General features: G+C 43.3%; 1 protein-coding gene across 2 annotated transcripts in view; it reads left to right on the top strand.

Moving 5' to 3' along the window:
• Positions 1-2,475: 2,475 nt before the first annotated feature.
• The window catches only part of RGL1 (ral guanine nucleotide dissociation stimulator like 1), a 128,798-nt gene continuing 114,665 nt past the window's right edge, over positions 2,476-16,608 (top strand). Inside the window, exons 1-2 of one of the 2 annotated variants that reach the window (XM_060091149.1) lie at positions 2,476-2,658; positions 3,624-3,734. In XM_060091149.1, coding sequence (XP_059947132.1) covers positions 2,632-2,658; positions 3,624-3,734 — 138 coding nt within the window. In that variant the 5' untranslated portion in view covers positions 2,476-2,631. The remainder of the gene's footprint in view (positions 2,659-3,623; positions 3,735-16,608) is intronic. The other variant, XM_060091148.1, reaches the window with a different exon arrangement.

The raw sequence follows: 16,608 nt of genomic DNA, 5'->3' as shown, positions 1-16,608 counted from the left end.
ATCTGGTAACTAAATTCAAACTTAGTTATAAATGGCTTACTGGTTTATCCTTCCCACATATTGACCAGAAGTATTTTAACCCCAAAGTATGTGTAATAAGGTAATACTGACTTGAGCTGCCTGCATGTGGAATCTTTTAAATTAAATATTTAAAAATTATAAACTGCAGGGCCTCCCTGGTGGCGCAAGTGGTTGAGAGTCCGCCTGCCGATGCAGGGGATGCGGGTTCGTGCCCCGGTCTGGGGGGATCCCGTGTGCCGCGGAGCGGCTGGGCCCGTGAGCCATGGCCGCTGGGCCTGCGCGTCCGGAGCCTGTGCTCCGCAGCGGGGGAGGCCACAACGGTGAGAGGCCCGCATACCGCAAAAAAAAAAAAAAAAAAAAAAAAAATATAAACTGCAACACTTGTTGCTGTATCTAAAACCAACCTTTCTTTGAGGATCAACATTTGGATAAAATCACGTACATTATCAGGTATAAATACAAGTAGTCATTCAGAGAAAACCTCTCTGAAATTATTCAGCAAGAAGACATCATTTTAGACTTCCCCACATTGCATACATACAACTTTTCAGTGAGTCTGGGAAAATGCAGTTTGGGAGGAAGTGCAGTAATAATAAGGGAATGGAGCTTTTTCTGATCATGTGCCAGGTGTTTTGTATACAAGTTCCATTTAATCCTTTTTCAAACTCTATGAGATCAATGTTTGTCCCATTTTACAGATGAGGAAATGAAAGCCCAGGGAAGTAGCACCCAAGTTCACTCTTAATGTAAAAACAGGATTTGAAGTTGCATCTGCTGAAAGCCTGTTTTCCCCTTACACACCAGGTGGCCAGCCTGGGAACTGGTGGAGTAGAGAGGAGGCTGAGGAGATATGAAACCTGAGTGGAGCCTTGTGAGTTATAAGCCGCCCTGTCCAGGAGGGCTTCCCGGGAGGGGCGTAGTTGAAGAAACTTCTCGATATCCCTGGAGTGGAAAACTTTAAGGAGTAATCTCCAAATTCACAGCCAAGAATCAGGTTAAAGTAGTGGTGCAATTAATCTTATGGGTTGCTTAACTGTCCCCAGGTGCATCTTATGTACTTCAAGATCACTGAATAGGGGTGGGCCTGGGGGCTGAGGATGGCTTAAGAAGCAGGGAGGTAGGTCTTCCACACCATTTCCTCTGGACACTGGGGACACTCTATCCTGGTGGTCATAGAAGGGTCTAGTTTATGCGTTTTTTTTTTTAATAGAAATGATCACTTCTGTTTTATAAAAAGAGTGTCCTGTCTCTCCACAGTTACTGAGCCCCGTAGGTTCTGGTTGCATGCGGGGAACTTTGCTGAGTGACTTGAAGATGTTCAAGTGTCCAAAGATTATTATTTTTTCTTGATATGGCCTCACTGTCATTTATTTTGCTCTCCTGGGAACACCAGTACACTTGATTCTCTAGCTTTTCAGTTCGTAATGTATTTATTATTAACCAAAGCCCAGCCTTATGCCTTAGCATGGCAATTCGTGAGAGGCCTTTCTTTAAAAAAAAATTTAAAGGTGACTAAATTCATTTAGGGCTGAAGAGTATAAAAGACATGAACCCTAAACGTTTTTGCAATTGGCATGGAATTGTCACAGAGTTTGATTATATTATCATCTGGTATCTTGCTGTTGATTTACTTTCTGTTAGGACAAAACTCCCTCTGGCAGTCTCCTCATGAATGGCTCTTTCCCTGCAGTTATTATCCCACTGTGTCCCTACAGTACAGAAAACTCAGCCCATGGTGATGAGTCACAGACTCACAGAACCTCCGGGGCCACTGGTGGCCCAATTTCCACGCTGTCAGTCTCAGCAAAACCCTTTCCTGCTTTGTCCCTTTCCCTCCCACTATGGCCAGTTACAGTTGGATGAGCCTTATCATATGGGTGGTAGAAAGAAGTCCAGAGCCATTTCCTGTTGATGGTATGCTGATGCAGGACAGGGGCAGCCCCTGGGCATGGGTTTTGGAATACTCTCTGACCAATTCTTTTCTTGTCCTAATGAAAAACTTCCGGGCTTCTAGTATTGCCACTCTCATTGGGGTCGCCCTGATTGAATCTAAATTCAATAGGTAACAGGCAGATAATAGACGTTTTTCTGACCGCCTCCTCCCATCCTTTTTTGCACCTCCCCTTCCCCCTTTATTTCTTTGAGCGAAGGAAAGGAGAAACACACTTAGATTCCTCATACCACACCCAGATCTTTTTTGGCACCTGGTGGCCAATCAGGAAAACCCGATCCACTTGAAAGGGTGGTTGTCTGCCGATCACTTTCAGAGCTGGAGAAATCACTGTATGCTAACTTTATCCATAGGATTTCAGAGATGGAGAGTGTGCTCCTAAGCACAAACAGGAAAGCCTGACATCACGGAGCGGCGGAGTGGCGTGGGGAGGAGTCTGCGGCGCCCTCGCTCGCTCGCTTGCTCGCCGCGCTCCCTTTGTGGACGAGTCGCGCGCACCGGCGGCGGTGGCGGCGGCGGCGGGCGCGTGTCTGTGCTGGGTGCGCGGCGGCCGCGCGGGGCCGGGGCTGGAGGCGCCGTGGCTGAGCCGGGCGGGGACTGCGTTCGCCTGGGAGCAGGGCGCATCATGCCGCGTCCACACACCGGAGAGAAAACTGAGAATGAAATTGCTTTGGCAAGCTAAAATGGTAACGAGAACTCTCTGCCTTCTCCCGAGGCTGCTCTGGTGGGGAATCTTCTCCCGCTTTCTCTGGGCGGGTTTTGGACTCACTCGGAGTGAACGGAGCAATCCGATTCCAGACTTGAGAGCTAAAGCTTTCTCCCTCGGCTTTCTACGCCTTCCTCTCTGCGTGTCTTCTCCCTTTAAACGATACTTTCTCAGCAGTTGCCTTTGGTGTGTCTGGGCAGATGTGTGTCAGCAAAGGAAAACTTTTAAGGCAAAAGGACTGTGAGTCTGGGTGAACCGCGGAGCGCTTCTGTGTCCCAGCGGCTCTTTAAACAACACAAACTTCGAGTTTAGGGAAACCCGGGGGGTCGCTGCACACAGTTGACGTGTTGCTTTTTCTGCACATGCCAGATTATTTGACGGAAATGAAAACTTTCTACCTCCCGCTAACTTTGTGGGTTCCAGAACAATAAGAGGAGAAAAAGACATGCGAAGCATTTCACTCCAAAGGAGCGAGCACTCTTGGCATTTTAAACACTTGTTTGTGGCAGAGTTTAAAATGTAGTTTGCTCGAATAACGGAGCCACTTATAAAAGGACAACGTTTTTCTGCAAATGAATTATTTTTCCTCTCACTTGAGGAGGAAAAGTTAATCAAGACTAAACCCCAGTTTCTTTAAGAAGGAAAAAAAAATCAAAAAGGCTTTAAAAAACTATTTAAGATATGTGAGTGAGTCTAGGAAAAATAACTAAATGGAAAAGTCCTGGGCTCCTGATATCACAGGAAAGGGCTGGGGGCCAAGAAAATCTCAGCATTCCCTCTATCGCAAAGTGTCTTGTGTTCCTCTGATTGTAATATTTATTTTGAACAGCCCATCTTATGCCCTGAGTGCTGTTGTAAGCAGCAAAGCAGCTGGGATAGATTGTGGTTAGCGGAGAGGAAAAAAAAAATACTCTTTTTCTTTCTCTTTGTCCCATCTCCTGGCAGAGCTCGATTCAGGACTGGGGTGAAGAGGTAGAGGAAGGAGCTGTGTACCATGTCACCCTCAAAAGAGTCCAGATTCAACAGGCTGCCAATAAAGGAGCAAGATGGCTAGGGGTGAGTAAAGCTGGAGAGATTGTGAACTTTGGACTTGCAGTGTCTCTTGTTCTGTGAATATCATTATTATTTAGCAGAGGCAGGCTTTTTTTTTTTTTTTTTTTTTTCTTTTTTGGCCTTAAAAAGGAAACCACCAATGATCAAGTGTTTGCACTAGCAGTACCGGTCTCTTTTTGTACTTACTGTTTTCCAAAGCATCTCCCTTAGGTTTGTTAATAATTCAGAACCTCTTAGAAACAGCTTGAGGTATTTGACAAATAAAGTGGGAGTGGAGTGGCAGAAAGTGACACAGAGTAACAGGACCAGAAAATAGCACTGTGTTAGACAAGAGCCATTTTGCCCAGCTGGCATCCTTTTCTCTCTCTGTCTTCCCCACTCTTGATGTTGACAGCCCCTCTCCTACTCCTGTACCTTTACCAAGTACCCAGTATGCTCAGGAGACCTGACATTCCAAATCTGCCTCCTATGGGGGATGGCAGATTTCCCACTGTTCATCCTTTCCAGAGCCTACGAGGAGGCAAATGCATGCTTAGTGCCCACGACTTCATGAGTAGAACACGTAGAAGGCTGGGTCTTTGGGGAAACACAGCTTCCATAAACAAGAGTTTTTTCCACTGAGATTTTAAAGTGGTGGGTGAGATCATGTGACTTATTCATTATCTCCTAATGGATCCTTCAACATATCCCAACTAAAGGGGATGTGAGGAATGGAAAGCTGGGGCAAACAGCACTGCTTGGGCAAACATCATCATGTGGAAGAACGAAGGAATTCTTCGTCTGGAGGTAGAAGAGAGCAGTGACAGAGAGCAGTGACAGATGACACAAAAAGCCTTGAGAAAGAACATAGTGGTAAGCGAACAGAGATGATGGAGTGTGGTTTCACCTGGCCTTATTTTGGCCATACTCAGGCTTCACAGCTGATGGGCTTGAGAGTAATGAAGATTATGCACTGGCATCCAATCTTTACTGGCTTTGGGTTTCAGAAAATTCAGTTTTTTGAGCAGAAATCAAAGGTCGGGTGTGAAGGAGGACAGGAAACAAAACTACCCAGGACTTTGTGTTAAGACTAGAGGCAGCATGTGACTTGCAATTCCTGGAGTTTAAGGCAGGATGGCCAGCAGCAGTGATTTCCTCTGCCATGGGTCTGTTGGGCTGCTGACACAGGCGTTCACTGCTTTGGGCTTCCCCAGCTGCTTCAAGTCAGGCCCATCATGCTCCGTACTTGGGGTTGAGGTACCGCCCACTAGGGCAGTAAATTGTTAGTGGCATCTGCAGGTGTGCTCTGGAGAGGTCGGAACCTTTCCTTTGAAAACCTGAAGGCTTCACTTATCCAGTAGGTACCTTACTTGGAATATGATTTTGAAATTAATTAGGTGTATCACCAGCAGACCTGATAGGAAAAGCAGAACTAGAGTTCTGACAAGTCATCACTTTGTTTTTGGTGGTTGTATTTATTGCATTTTATTTAAATGTGGTATTGATGTGGTTTGGCCTGAGTATTTCACAATGATTCACAAGTTCTGAAGCAGCTGCCTTCAAAAAGGTCATTACATTTTCTGATGCCAGGTTGTTCCTCTTTTTTAGTAAGACTGATGTTGCTTGGGTGACAGTTTTAGTTTTTGGCCAAACACAATAGCGGTGAATGCGTAAGTCATGGAGAAATGGAGGGGTTAAATCTGGAGGTCCCAAACACACGAAGTATGGTTCATTTAGATGTTCCCAGTTATTTAGTTATTCTCACTGACTGTTCCGTTCACTGGACTCCTCTTCACTCCCCCTCTCCCAGAGTTCTCATATTTATACAGAGTTCAGAGTTGGTTCACCCTGGATTTAGCAGTAGAGCTAAAATATCAAGAGGGAAATATGTAAAAAGATTGCTTCTAGTTGATGGAGGAATCTGTCCTCAGAAGCCAGTTCCTAGGGACTCTCCAACCCAGATCCCCCTTATTTTCTTATCTTAGGTGTCCTGTTGGGAAGCACTGTTTTTGTCCTTGAAAATTCCAGATTTAATTAAATGTGACTCAACCAATCAAGCCATAGCAATTACAAAGCCTTTCTCTTTAGGCCGTGAGTGGCTCCTCTATATTTGTTTTTCCAGTAACCCTTTCAAAATTCTTCAACCATTTTGTTTAGTGACTTATTATTGAAATATAGTTGACGTACACTCTGATGTTAGTTTCAGGTGTACTGCATAATGATTTGACATTTGCCTACGCTGTGAAGTGATCATGATAAGCCTAATAACCATTTGTCCCCATACAAAGTTATTGCAATATTATTGACCATATTCCTCACGTCAGAGCAACTGGTTTTAGAGTGAACTAGAGACTGAAGTGAGGTGAGGGTATATCGAAATATGACAGCAATTTCTGAGGAAGGTAGTATTGTGATTATCTCTCTTTCCACATTAGGAAAAAAGGTCCAGAGAGATTAAATTGCTTGCCAGGGTCACACAGCCAGGAAGTGGTAGAGGCTGGATTTGAACCCAGATGTTTAGTTCCTTGCTGTTGGGAGCTGCCTGGGACCCTAAGGCGATTTCCATAGTGGTGGAAGAGAACTTCAACTCAGAAGAACAAGGATGCTTATGATGTACTTTCCCCCCTAGACATTGCAGCTGGTGCAAGATGTGAGCAACACACCTTTCTTTTCTTTATGTTTTGAATGATAACTTGAGCTGCAAATTGAGATATTTGTTGTGAAGATGTGTATCTTATGATAAGCCCTCCATCTTGAGTGTATAAAGGGTCATACACCAAAGACGTGTGAGCTTATGTAGCACCTGAGGGTGGGCACGACTCTCACTACATGTCAAAAAGCCTAAGTGACTGAGTACGATGTTTGTAGTTTCTAGTACTCAGATCACAAAACAGATTTAAGATCCAGTTTGGGAATGATAGCAAAATAATTGCACATCCTTAGATGTGAAGTATCATACAATCCAAAAACATTTGGGACATTCTTTTTTGTTTTGTTTGTGAGATTTTGTGTTCAGTTGATCTTTTGAAGAAAAACCCTCTGTCTTTGGTTGTAAAATATTCAACCGACTATGGCCCAGGCTGGACTTACTGGTACAGCAGCTGCAGCTTTGTGAGGTTATGTTGGGCAACTTTGAAAAACTAAATATTATTGAAATACTGACGCAATTTTTCCTTTACAATAACATCTTAGACTGGGATAATTTTACCCAACTATAGCCCTCAAAGAAAAATGGTTCTGATTATGTCAGAGAATCGTAAAATCTCAGGACTGGAAGAGACATTAAAAAGTAATTTTATCGGGGCTTCCCTGGGGGTGCAGTGGTTGAGAATCTGCCTGCTAATGCAGGGAACACGGGTTCGAGCCCTGGTCTGGGAGGATCCCACATGCCGCAGAGCAACTAGGCCCGTGAGCCACAAGTACTGAGCCTGTGCGTCTGGAGCCTGTGCTCCGCAGCAAGAGAGGCCGCAATAGTGAGACCCGCACACCGCGATGAAGAGTGGCCCCCGCTCGCCGCAGCTAGAGAAAGCCCTCGCACAGAAACGAAGACCCAACACAGCAAAAATAAATAAATTAATTAATAAACTCCTACACCCAACATTTAAAAAAAAAAGTAATTTTATCCAACCATTCAATTAGCTTGTAGAAAAAATTTTGAGTCATTTTTGGAAGAGCAAATGGTGAAAAGTTATTTTTCTTTGGTCCCAGCATTGTGATTGTACATTGACAATGATGTGTAGAAACAATTTAAGAAAATATCAGTATTCTCTGGAAGCAGGAAATGTCCCATTTTAGGAGGAATACTCAAATGGACAGAGGAAAAGGATCCCACTGTTAGGGAAGGGGCTTCAGTGTCAGGAGCCCATTTTGCTGTCTTCGGAATATGGCAGCCTCAGGGTCCAGAAAAAATGTATCAAACCCAAGATAAAGTCAAAGTGGGGATATTTGTTTCACAAGCAGGATTGGTAGTGCCAGGTCACCTCTGCAAGGTTTGTGGGGAGTGGAATGGTCAGTGGATAGTCACGTGGTTTTCTCAGTTCTGCGCTTCTGTGGCTGCGTGGTCCTTGTGGGGAGGCCCCAGTGCCTCCCTGCCCTGCGTCCCGTATTTATCACACTATCTCCCACAGAGGCCCTTGTTGGTTTGAATTGAAATACTTGATAGCTGGGAGGCTGGTAAAGATAGTAAAATAGGACAGGAGGAAAAAGAATGCATTTAGAAATAAAAGGAACTGGAAATCTGTTATAGAACCCAGTGGGTTATATGAGTGCCGTGGTAAGATAACCACTTGTCACATCTGAATGGAGAAGTTTGACCTCACTTTGATGCACTATTTGGATTGACTCTACCTGGTGTTTCCGTGGCATTGCTGCCCATATTGCCTTTAAATGGCACACAGTTCCTTGAGTTTTCAGCGAACTTCACTTCTGGGAAGCTTCTCCGATCTCCCAAGTCTGGAGGAGGTACCCCTTCTGCGTGTTCCAGAAGCATTCTCTATCTCTCTGTGATGCGTTTACCTCACTCTGTTGTAATTGCCTGTTTATTTGTATTTCCCATTAGACCGTAAGCTCCGTGAAGTGAGAACTATGGCCATCTAGTTGGCAGACACTCAGTAAACGTTTGTTGAATGAGCGGATCAAGCTTCATGCCTTTCTGCGAGGCAAATATTGTCTGGATAAATATGCATGTATGGTTGCTTCTCATTTAAACCCAAATCAGCATGAAGATGTTAGCTTATAAAGAAAAGGAGGGGTGCATGGGAGTGAGAAAAACTAATTAGCTAATGATTACAGCTATCTTTCATCCTTTCTGTAACAAAGCAGGGCACAAACAAACGTAGTGATTATTCATTTTAACAACAACAAAAAGATCATGGCAGTGAATTAACTAGACAATCCCCCAGTGCCTTTTAAAGGCAAGAGGTCCGATAATATTGAATGTTGAAGAAAGAAAGGCAATGCACAAGTTAGTGTTGGCAAGCATTACCATTATGTATGGTCAGAAGGCTCAGGAGCGAGGGTTTTAGAATTGTAAGGAGATAAGCCCTAGAGGAGCCCTCAGTTTACAGTCTGTCATCCTTGTTTTCATCTAGGAATACAGGCCCTCGGGTTGCATTATTCCTGTCTATCGGAATGTTTAATTTAGGCTTTAGAAAGTAAATTCCAAAATTTAGCAACCATCTGTAAATGAACCAACTGATATTTTTCATTTTGACCTTGGGAACACGTTTCTAAAATAATCCAATAGTACAGCATGTAGCGTACACCAATCAAGAAAAATACGGTCAGTTTCAATTGCCTGAGCTATCATTATTATGTTAAGTCCTTTCACTGCTTTCAGAATCTTCTGGGGTCTGTGTAAGGAATATTTAGCATGTAACCCAAGAACATCCATTTCAGTTCAGCAATCCTGGGGACACTCAGGTGAGTGCAAGATACATGTCTGCCCCCAGCAAATACATAACAGCGTAACTATGAGTCACATTAATTCCTTATGCTTAAAGTATACATGCTGTTAAATTAATACTGTAAGCATATTTCATTGTTATTTCTGTGAAAGCATAAAGAAAAATTTCCTGGAGTTTTAAATTTAGGAAGAAAAGTAGAGCAATAAAGTTGATACTGTGCCTTTCCCTTTAGCTGGAATTCGCCACTGCCCCATCCCACTTATTTTAGTTTCCTCTGTCCGTGGCGTGCATATCCTTGTACGTATCCCCCTTCTACGTAATCAGAATCTTGTAGTGACTGTCTTATACATTTTACATTAAAATATGCAGTAATAAGCTGACATAAATAAAACGTTTAAGTTTCTACCAAGATATACTTTTTAACAGAAAAAAAAAAAGAGATTTCTGTAAACGAAGCAAGGCAAGTATTGGTTAAATGGGGGGAGATGAGGAATGTAGCTTTATTCTGTGAGAGGAGCTCAGCTTAGCTCGTGTCTGGATTGCTGATGGGCGTGGTTATCCCCACAGAGTTGATTTGGAATCTGGAGTTTGGGGCAGTTTCTGGGTTGTTTGCTAGTGAAACAGCCACTGTGAACTCCCTCGCTGCTGTGGCCTATCTCTGTATGGTTCTGTCATCTGCATTTGAGTCTGCTAACCTCACCTTCGATAGGATTCACTTATTCATCAACAGCCTACTTTATGCCAGACACCACGTTAAATCTTGGGAATCCAAAGTAAAGCAAGACACCCCTTGTTCTTAAGGAAATTTCAGGTAGTAGGGGAGATAGGAACGTAAGCTAATTACCATATATTGTGGTAGGTGTGATCAGTGCTGTGTGAGAGATCTGCACTGCGTGTTAGGGGAGCCCCAAACGGTGGCATATAAATCAGATGGGAGTGGGGAGTGGGCGCTCTGGGAAGGCTGCATGGAAGAAGGGCCCTTTAGTGGAGAGTTGACGGATGATAGGAGTTAAATGAGGGTGTGTGGGGCACTGGAGACAGGCATTCCAGTCAGAGAGCACAGCGTGGGGAAAAGCATGGGGGCCAGAGATGAGAGCCCTGTGTGAGGCTCAGTCTGGGGAAGGGGGAAGGGCCCCTGGTCGGGGACTGATGGGAAAGGAGGCCAGAGAGCAAGACTGGAGCCATGTCTGTGCTAAGCTGTAGAATCTGCTTGGTCCTGAATGCTCTGTAGTCAGCACTAAAGGGGCTTCAGCAGAGTGGGGTGGTCAGATTTGCATTTGAGAAAGATGACTGACAGCTGACGGGTAGATGCAATGGGAAGGAGCCGGACTAGGGGAGGAGGCAAAAGTGGTCATGAAGTGAGGAAAGGAATGAGGATCCAGATGAAACTGGGGCAGCGGAACAAAGAGGGTGGGGAGAATGCAGGGAGAGGCGGGACAGTGGTGGGAGTGGAGGGTGACGAGAGGAGGCCTGGCAGGCGTGGATCTTAACCACCCTGGTTTCAAAGGGCAGGTCAAAAGCCTTCTGGCTTTCTGGGGTCAGCGCCATCCTCTTCTTATTGGATGAAATGTCCTGGGGACTTCAAGGCAGGCTTGCTCCATGTAAACACTAGCAAATGCCTTCTTTCCTGTCAGCAGGCCCTGCAGACCAGACCCAGGCATGCCTGCTGTGTCCTGTCCAGAGACGAATCTCAGTTCAGGCTCATGAACAGGGCAGCAAGCACTGCTTGCTTCTCAGATTCCAGAGCACTTTGGAGAGCTGGTGGTTTCTGGTTTTGTTTCGTTTTTCTTTCTTTTCCTTCTAAAGTCTTCTGTTTCCTTACAAACTAAACAGATTGAATCTGTATGCCATGGAGAGAGAATAAATATGGAACCCACAGGACTATGATTACAGAGTTGTATTTTAGACAACAGCAGTTACACTTATAGTTGTGTTGTTAGGGACGCAAGAAATTTTATGGTTAGGTGTCCTCGTCTTTTTCCCTCTTCCTACTCGACGTCTTTAAACCCTTTCTGAAACTGTTTATCCTGGCTACTGGCATTAGTGCTCTTAGAGGCTCACTCTGATTGCTGACTCCACTTGTACAGAAGAAAAAATTTGATAAGGTCTAATTCTTCCTTAGTTTACCACTTCCACAATTTCAATCTTTCTCTCTTACACACACACATAGACACACATACACCATAAATTAAAATGTCTTTTCATATCATGTTTTATAGGATTTGGTGCATCATTCTAATGTCATTTCATGACCTCTTCTATATAACCGATCAAAGTCTGACTTTGTTATGCTTTGCTTGGTTTCCCTTGTGTCGTTATTGTGATTGATTAACTTTCTTCTGTTTAGGAACTGTCTTCAATTTAAAAAAGGATAAAAATAGAGGGAGGAATGAAGGAATAAAGGTAGGACAACACTACATTAGGTAGAAGACACCTTCTTGGAGGAAGCCCAGTTAGTCTTGTGCAGAGAGAGAGGCATGTCATTTACCACTGATCCTTTGGGCTTAACACTGTAGAAATACCTGTGCCTTTTCACCACTGTGGCTGTGTATTGTGGTCTGATAAATGGGGTTTCTGCCTAGCTTGGTTCCTCAAAGCTGCCTTCTCCTTTATGTCATGCCATGTATGACTGACTTCCAAGGATAATAACGGTGGTGGTTGGGAGTGGGATGGCGTGTTGTTGTTGGTTTTGTATATCCTTCCACACTCACAGAATCGTTACCCTACATTTTCTAGTATAATTGTTTGTGCCATCTGTGGTCCATTCATTTGAATTCATTTCCACACAGTTAATCTCATCCAGTGTAAACTCCCCCAGACATTTTCTGTTTGTTTGCTCTTTCAGCAAGGAATTGAGCAATTCAACTTTTCCCCTTTATTTTGTTTCCTGCTGATTTTAGTACCCATTTTCATCTTTTATAAAAGCAAAGCCAAGGCTGAGTCCTTCCAGCTTCATCATTCTAAAGATAATTTGAAGGCCAGAAACAAAGTGTTTCTTCTAAAAGTAGGATGTCTTTGGTAGCTAATATCAACTGAGGCTCTTGGCAACTTTCTTGGTAGCAGCTCTTTTCTAGTCAGATGCTGTTCTCATGCTGTCACTGCTGGTGACAGAGCTAGAATCTGTGGACAATTTCTATCTAACAAAAGTACATGTAATGGATATAGGTAAAAATAATTGAAACTGGGTTAGACATTGGCTAAAAATAAAATGCTTTACAGTCATGACTTTTCTAATTAAAACTGCAATACTTGAAATTCTTTACTGAGGTGACTGATACTCCCAAATAGAAAATTCAGGAAGTCGGAAGCATTTGGTTAGTTTGTGAAGCACAGGGAAACATTTGCTGTTTTCTATCCAAATGCTGACTTCTCCTAATGACACAACACAATGAGCATATCTGATGAGCATATCTGTTTTGCGACCTAACCAAGAATTAACAGGGCCCAGAGCCATCAGGGTGTGGCTGGGGTTCTTTCCCCTGGCTGGGGGCCTTTGTAGGAGACGGCACCTCCTATTTTGCTCTTTCTTTTCAGGGGTGTTTCCAGCAGGAGTGCCAGTTGAGGGAGGTAACCTATGCTTTGGAGCCAGACAGGTGTGAATCCAGAGCTGGCCTCTGCCCCATGTGCGGCTGTGTGAAGTAGGGCTCTGAAGTTACTTAACCTCTCAGCCCGAGGTCCTCACCTGGAAAGGGAAGAGATGAGCAATCCTCCCTGGACAGAGTTGCTGTGAGGAGTGAGTTGTGTGTGTACGGTGCTTGGCGCAGAACCTAGGGTATGGTCTGCCCTCCCTCACTGAGTGGTGGGCATCTCATCGGGACCCCACCATCTGGGTCCTCTTTGAACCCCATGATGGAAACTTGCAGAGGCGTGGGTCCGCCCCGGACGCTTGTGGTTGTGTAGAATCCAGACCGCTTGATTGAGACACGGTCTTAGCGAGGCTTTATGTTCCTGACATCCCTTTCTCGTTTTGCACGTCTGGGAGGAAGGGCCATGGCAGGGTTCAGTAATCCTTGTTTATTAGAAGTAATATCTATTGTCGTGTTTTCTCTGTCTGGCTGCCTGTACAGTGAAAGATGATTATTGCCTGGGCTCCAGTATTGCGCATTTCAAATTCCTTCCGTTTTCCTGTATAGTTAATTTGTCGGTGTTCTGATTTTTATGCTTTAAAAATATTGTACTAGTTAACAACGGGTTGTATTCTGTCTCCTGCATTTGCCATTTCTGCCTGAAAAATGGGAAGGTAGTAAACAGTTTTTCTAAAAATTGCTTGCTAGGCATTATGCTAACCATTCTTCGTTGGGCATAATTTGGGATGTGAGTAAATTGTGTTTTCACAAGTTAAAGTAAAGGTAAAATTTCTCATTGGGCTGCATGTTGATTAGCTAATGCAGTCCTTGAGCCCCAAACTAGGAATATGCTGAATTGCTCCCGGGGTTGTGACTTTCACAATGTCACAGGACTTTCTAAATATTCACTTTCATCATCTGTGAAATGGGGATAATCATTCTGCCCGTGGGTTTTGTGAGGATCATATGAGCTAATGTATATAAAAATACTTTTAAATATGTAAATTATTATACAAATACAAGGATATTCTTATTGTTATTTAACCGTAAGGCCGTTTTTTTTTTTCTTTTCTTCTCCTCACCACCTAAGTGCGTGATTGGCATATGGTCTGTCCATTAGTCCTGCCTTTCTTCCCTCATCCCAGTGGGAATCATTTCTATATTTTTTTCTTCCTATTTGCTGATTACCTAATGATATCTTCATGTTCAGCAAGGAGTAGTGTTTCCTCTGCCATGACCACTGTTACTAGTAGTATTCTTGGTCCATTGAAAGTGCAGAGATGGCTTCTCTCAATAGATGGGATGTGGGAACAAATATCCCCTACTCACAGGATTCTAAAGACAAATGCAGTAAATATCTTGCGTATGAAAACTTCCTACTTTCTCTTTATTTTCTTATTCCCTCTCCAGTACGATTTTGTTTTGTTTTGAGATAATGGCTGTTGATTCTCGTTGATGCTCCCTTTCTTTGGGGTACTTTTAATTTGTTGCACAGAAGGATAGTAAAGTTAATGTGCCCAGGAATGGAAAGTGCTTCCAGCCTTTCAGAGCTGCTGGAAAATCAGCACTTGGTTTTAGGCCAAATCCTGATGTGGGACTTGAACTCATGACCTAATGCCATAGGCAAAATGTTACCAACCAACCCACACTGACCCTCATAAGATGTAGGCATTTAAAATACTTCCTTTGAGTAGTCCTCTTGTTGCTTTTTGGGTTCTCTTCTCTCTTTCAGCCTTTTCTTATGGCGTTCCTGGCTTCCCTGTTAGGAATACAATTTTAGCTTTAAGATCTATTTTTCTCACTGTCTTTCCATTTGCTGATTACAGTCGCTTCCTTCTTGCTTTCCATTTCTCCTGTGTGAGTTCCTTGTTTTGTTCCTGTTCCTTCCTGTCCTTATTCTGGATTAAAAATAGTCTCCGGGGTCTCTGGCTTCTTGCCCACGAACTTGGCCTTTCTTCTATTCATATAGGGTCCCCCAGGAGTATCTTAAGATCCTTTCCTATGCTCTCAGGATACTCAGACTCCTGCATCCATTCTCTGTTATTTACGCCTGTTCTCAGCTGCCTTGTGGGGCTAACTGACCCTCGTACTCCGAGCTATAATTGAAAAATTAAATCTCTTGCACAAAGATGCTGAATAAGTGATTTGCGCACGTTAAGTGTTACTGACAGACACTGAATCCTCCCTGCGTGTGCTGACTCTGTACATGGAACAAAAGGAGAAGGGATCTTACACACTGACTCAAGGCGCTTGTGTAACATCATCTATGTGCAAAGCAGCGGGGCCAAGGTCAGCTGGGCCCAGGACCAGCTTTCATCCATCACGCTGCTGTGGGTATCCTGGAGGGTCCTGCTGCCGCTTCGCTCCCACAGAAGTGTTTCTCAGGGAGCTAAAGTTGATTCAAGTGTTTCTTCGTGAACATTCTTTGGTTAGCGTTGAAGGATTATGATATTCTTTACAAAAATGACTTTCTATCCATTGTTGACCTAGACAATCCACAAATGAGTGTCTGCTCGAGGGATAAAGCCTTGTAAAACTTTAGATGACTGGGCCGCAAAGTGCTGATGGCAGCAGCTCTGATTTCAGCCCCCATCCCTAACCTGAACTCCCTATTTTGCTAAGAGTTACAGCAGCAGGGTTGATGATGCTCTTCTATGTGGCAGATGAAAGCTTAGAAGTTTTCCTTCCATCTCTCTGACCCTCCAGCTCCCTATGTGGTTATGTCTCCATTAAAAGAACTAGCCCTATTCTTAGTTGAGAATATAGAGTTGTAGATTTCATCATCCATAGTGAAGTCCACATTTATATGCAGCTCTGTCCTCCTCCTGTCCCTGCATATGCTATTGTATCAGCTTGCAGTGCTTTTCTGTTCACTGATTGACTGATAAACTACTTACCTTTCAAGTCCCGGCTCAAATGTCATCTGTACTCTTCTACTTTCCCTGGTCCCTCTTCGGGAATAATTATCCTTTTATCTGGGTCATCATAGCACTTTAGGAAAAGCTCTGTTACAGCACTTGTCACATTGTATCCTTTTTTTAAAAAAAAATGTTTCTCTTTGCCCTGTTCATTTGAGCTTCTCAAGGGCAGGGGGTGGGACCATCTTTAATCAATCTTCATATTCCCCTCACCTGGAACCACGTCCAAGCCATAGTCAGTACTCAGTAAGAATCTTACAAGTTGTTTGACCTAATCTCTATTATAAAACATGTGTCTTCATGACATTTTTTTTTTTGGCCATTTGGTAATGTTGTAAATCTCATTCTTTGAAACAAAAAGGAAAATATTGAATAAATAAGCTAAATCTAATTTGTATTTTATACTTCAACTGATGACACAAGAAAAAAAAGGAAAAATGCTGCTTTTGCCTCATTTTTGTCATCATTGCTTTTTTCTACCCATTTCATGATCTTATGAAAATTGGTTTAACTATTATGGTGACCTCTATAGGTAGAATAACATGGTATTTAAAGTTAATCCATAAGCTTCTTGGTGACATACAGGTTTGAGTCATGGGTCAAGGATAGACCTCTGAGAACCCAATTCTGCTTTGGATTCCAAAGTTGTTTTACTTAGGGTTTTCACATATTTTATTTGGTCTCTTATCTGAGGGCTGCAATTGGCTTCAAGCTTGTATTAACCCAGTATAAAACCACTTTGGCTTTGTTCTGTAGAACACATTTTTGTAAAGGGATCTGACACCCTTTATGCTCATAACCACTAGGGTTATGCACATAATGATGAAGCTGCTTCTCTGAGATTTTGGGGGCAGGCTTGTTGTGTACGGCACTTTCTGGGGTGTGCTCCTCTTACCAGAATTCATTGGAGGGGATTTTTTAAAAAGTGACATAAATTATACTTTATTATATAACATAATAGTATCTGTAGACTTTTCAGTTTTCGTTAGTAAAATTCAGCTGCCTTTGC

This window comes from Mesoplodon densirostris, chromosome 2, assembly GCF_025265405.1.
Source record: "Mesoplodon densirostris isolate mMesDen1 chromosome 2, mMesDen1 primary haplotype, whole genome shotgun sequence".
Classification (NCBI taxonomy): Eukaryota; Metazoa; Chordata; class Mammalia; order Artiodactyla; family Ziphiidae; genus Mesoplodon; species Mesoplodon densirostris.
Note: the sequence above shows the minus strand (reverse complement) of the source record. Positions and strands in the feature narration are given on the sequence as shown.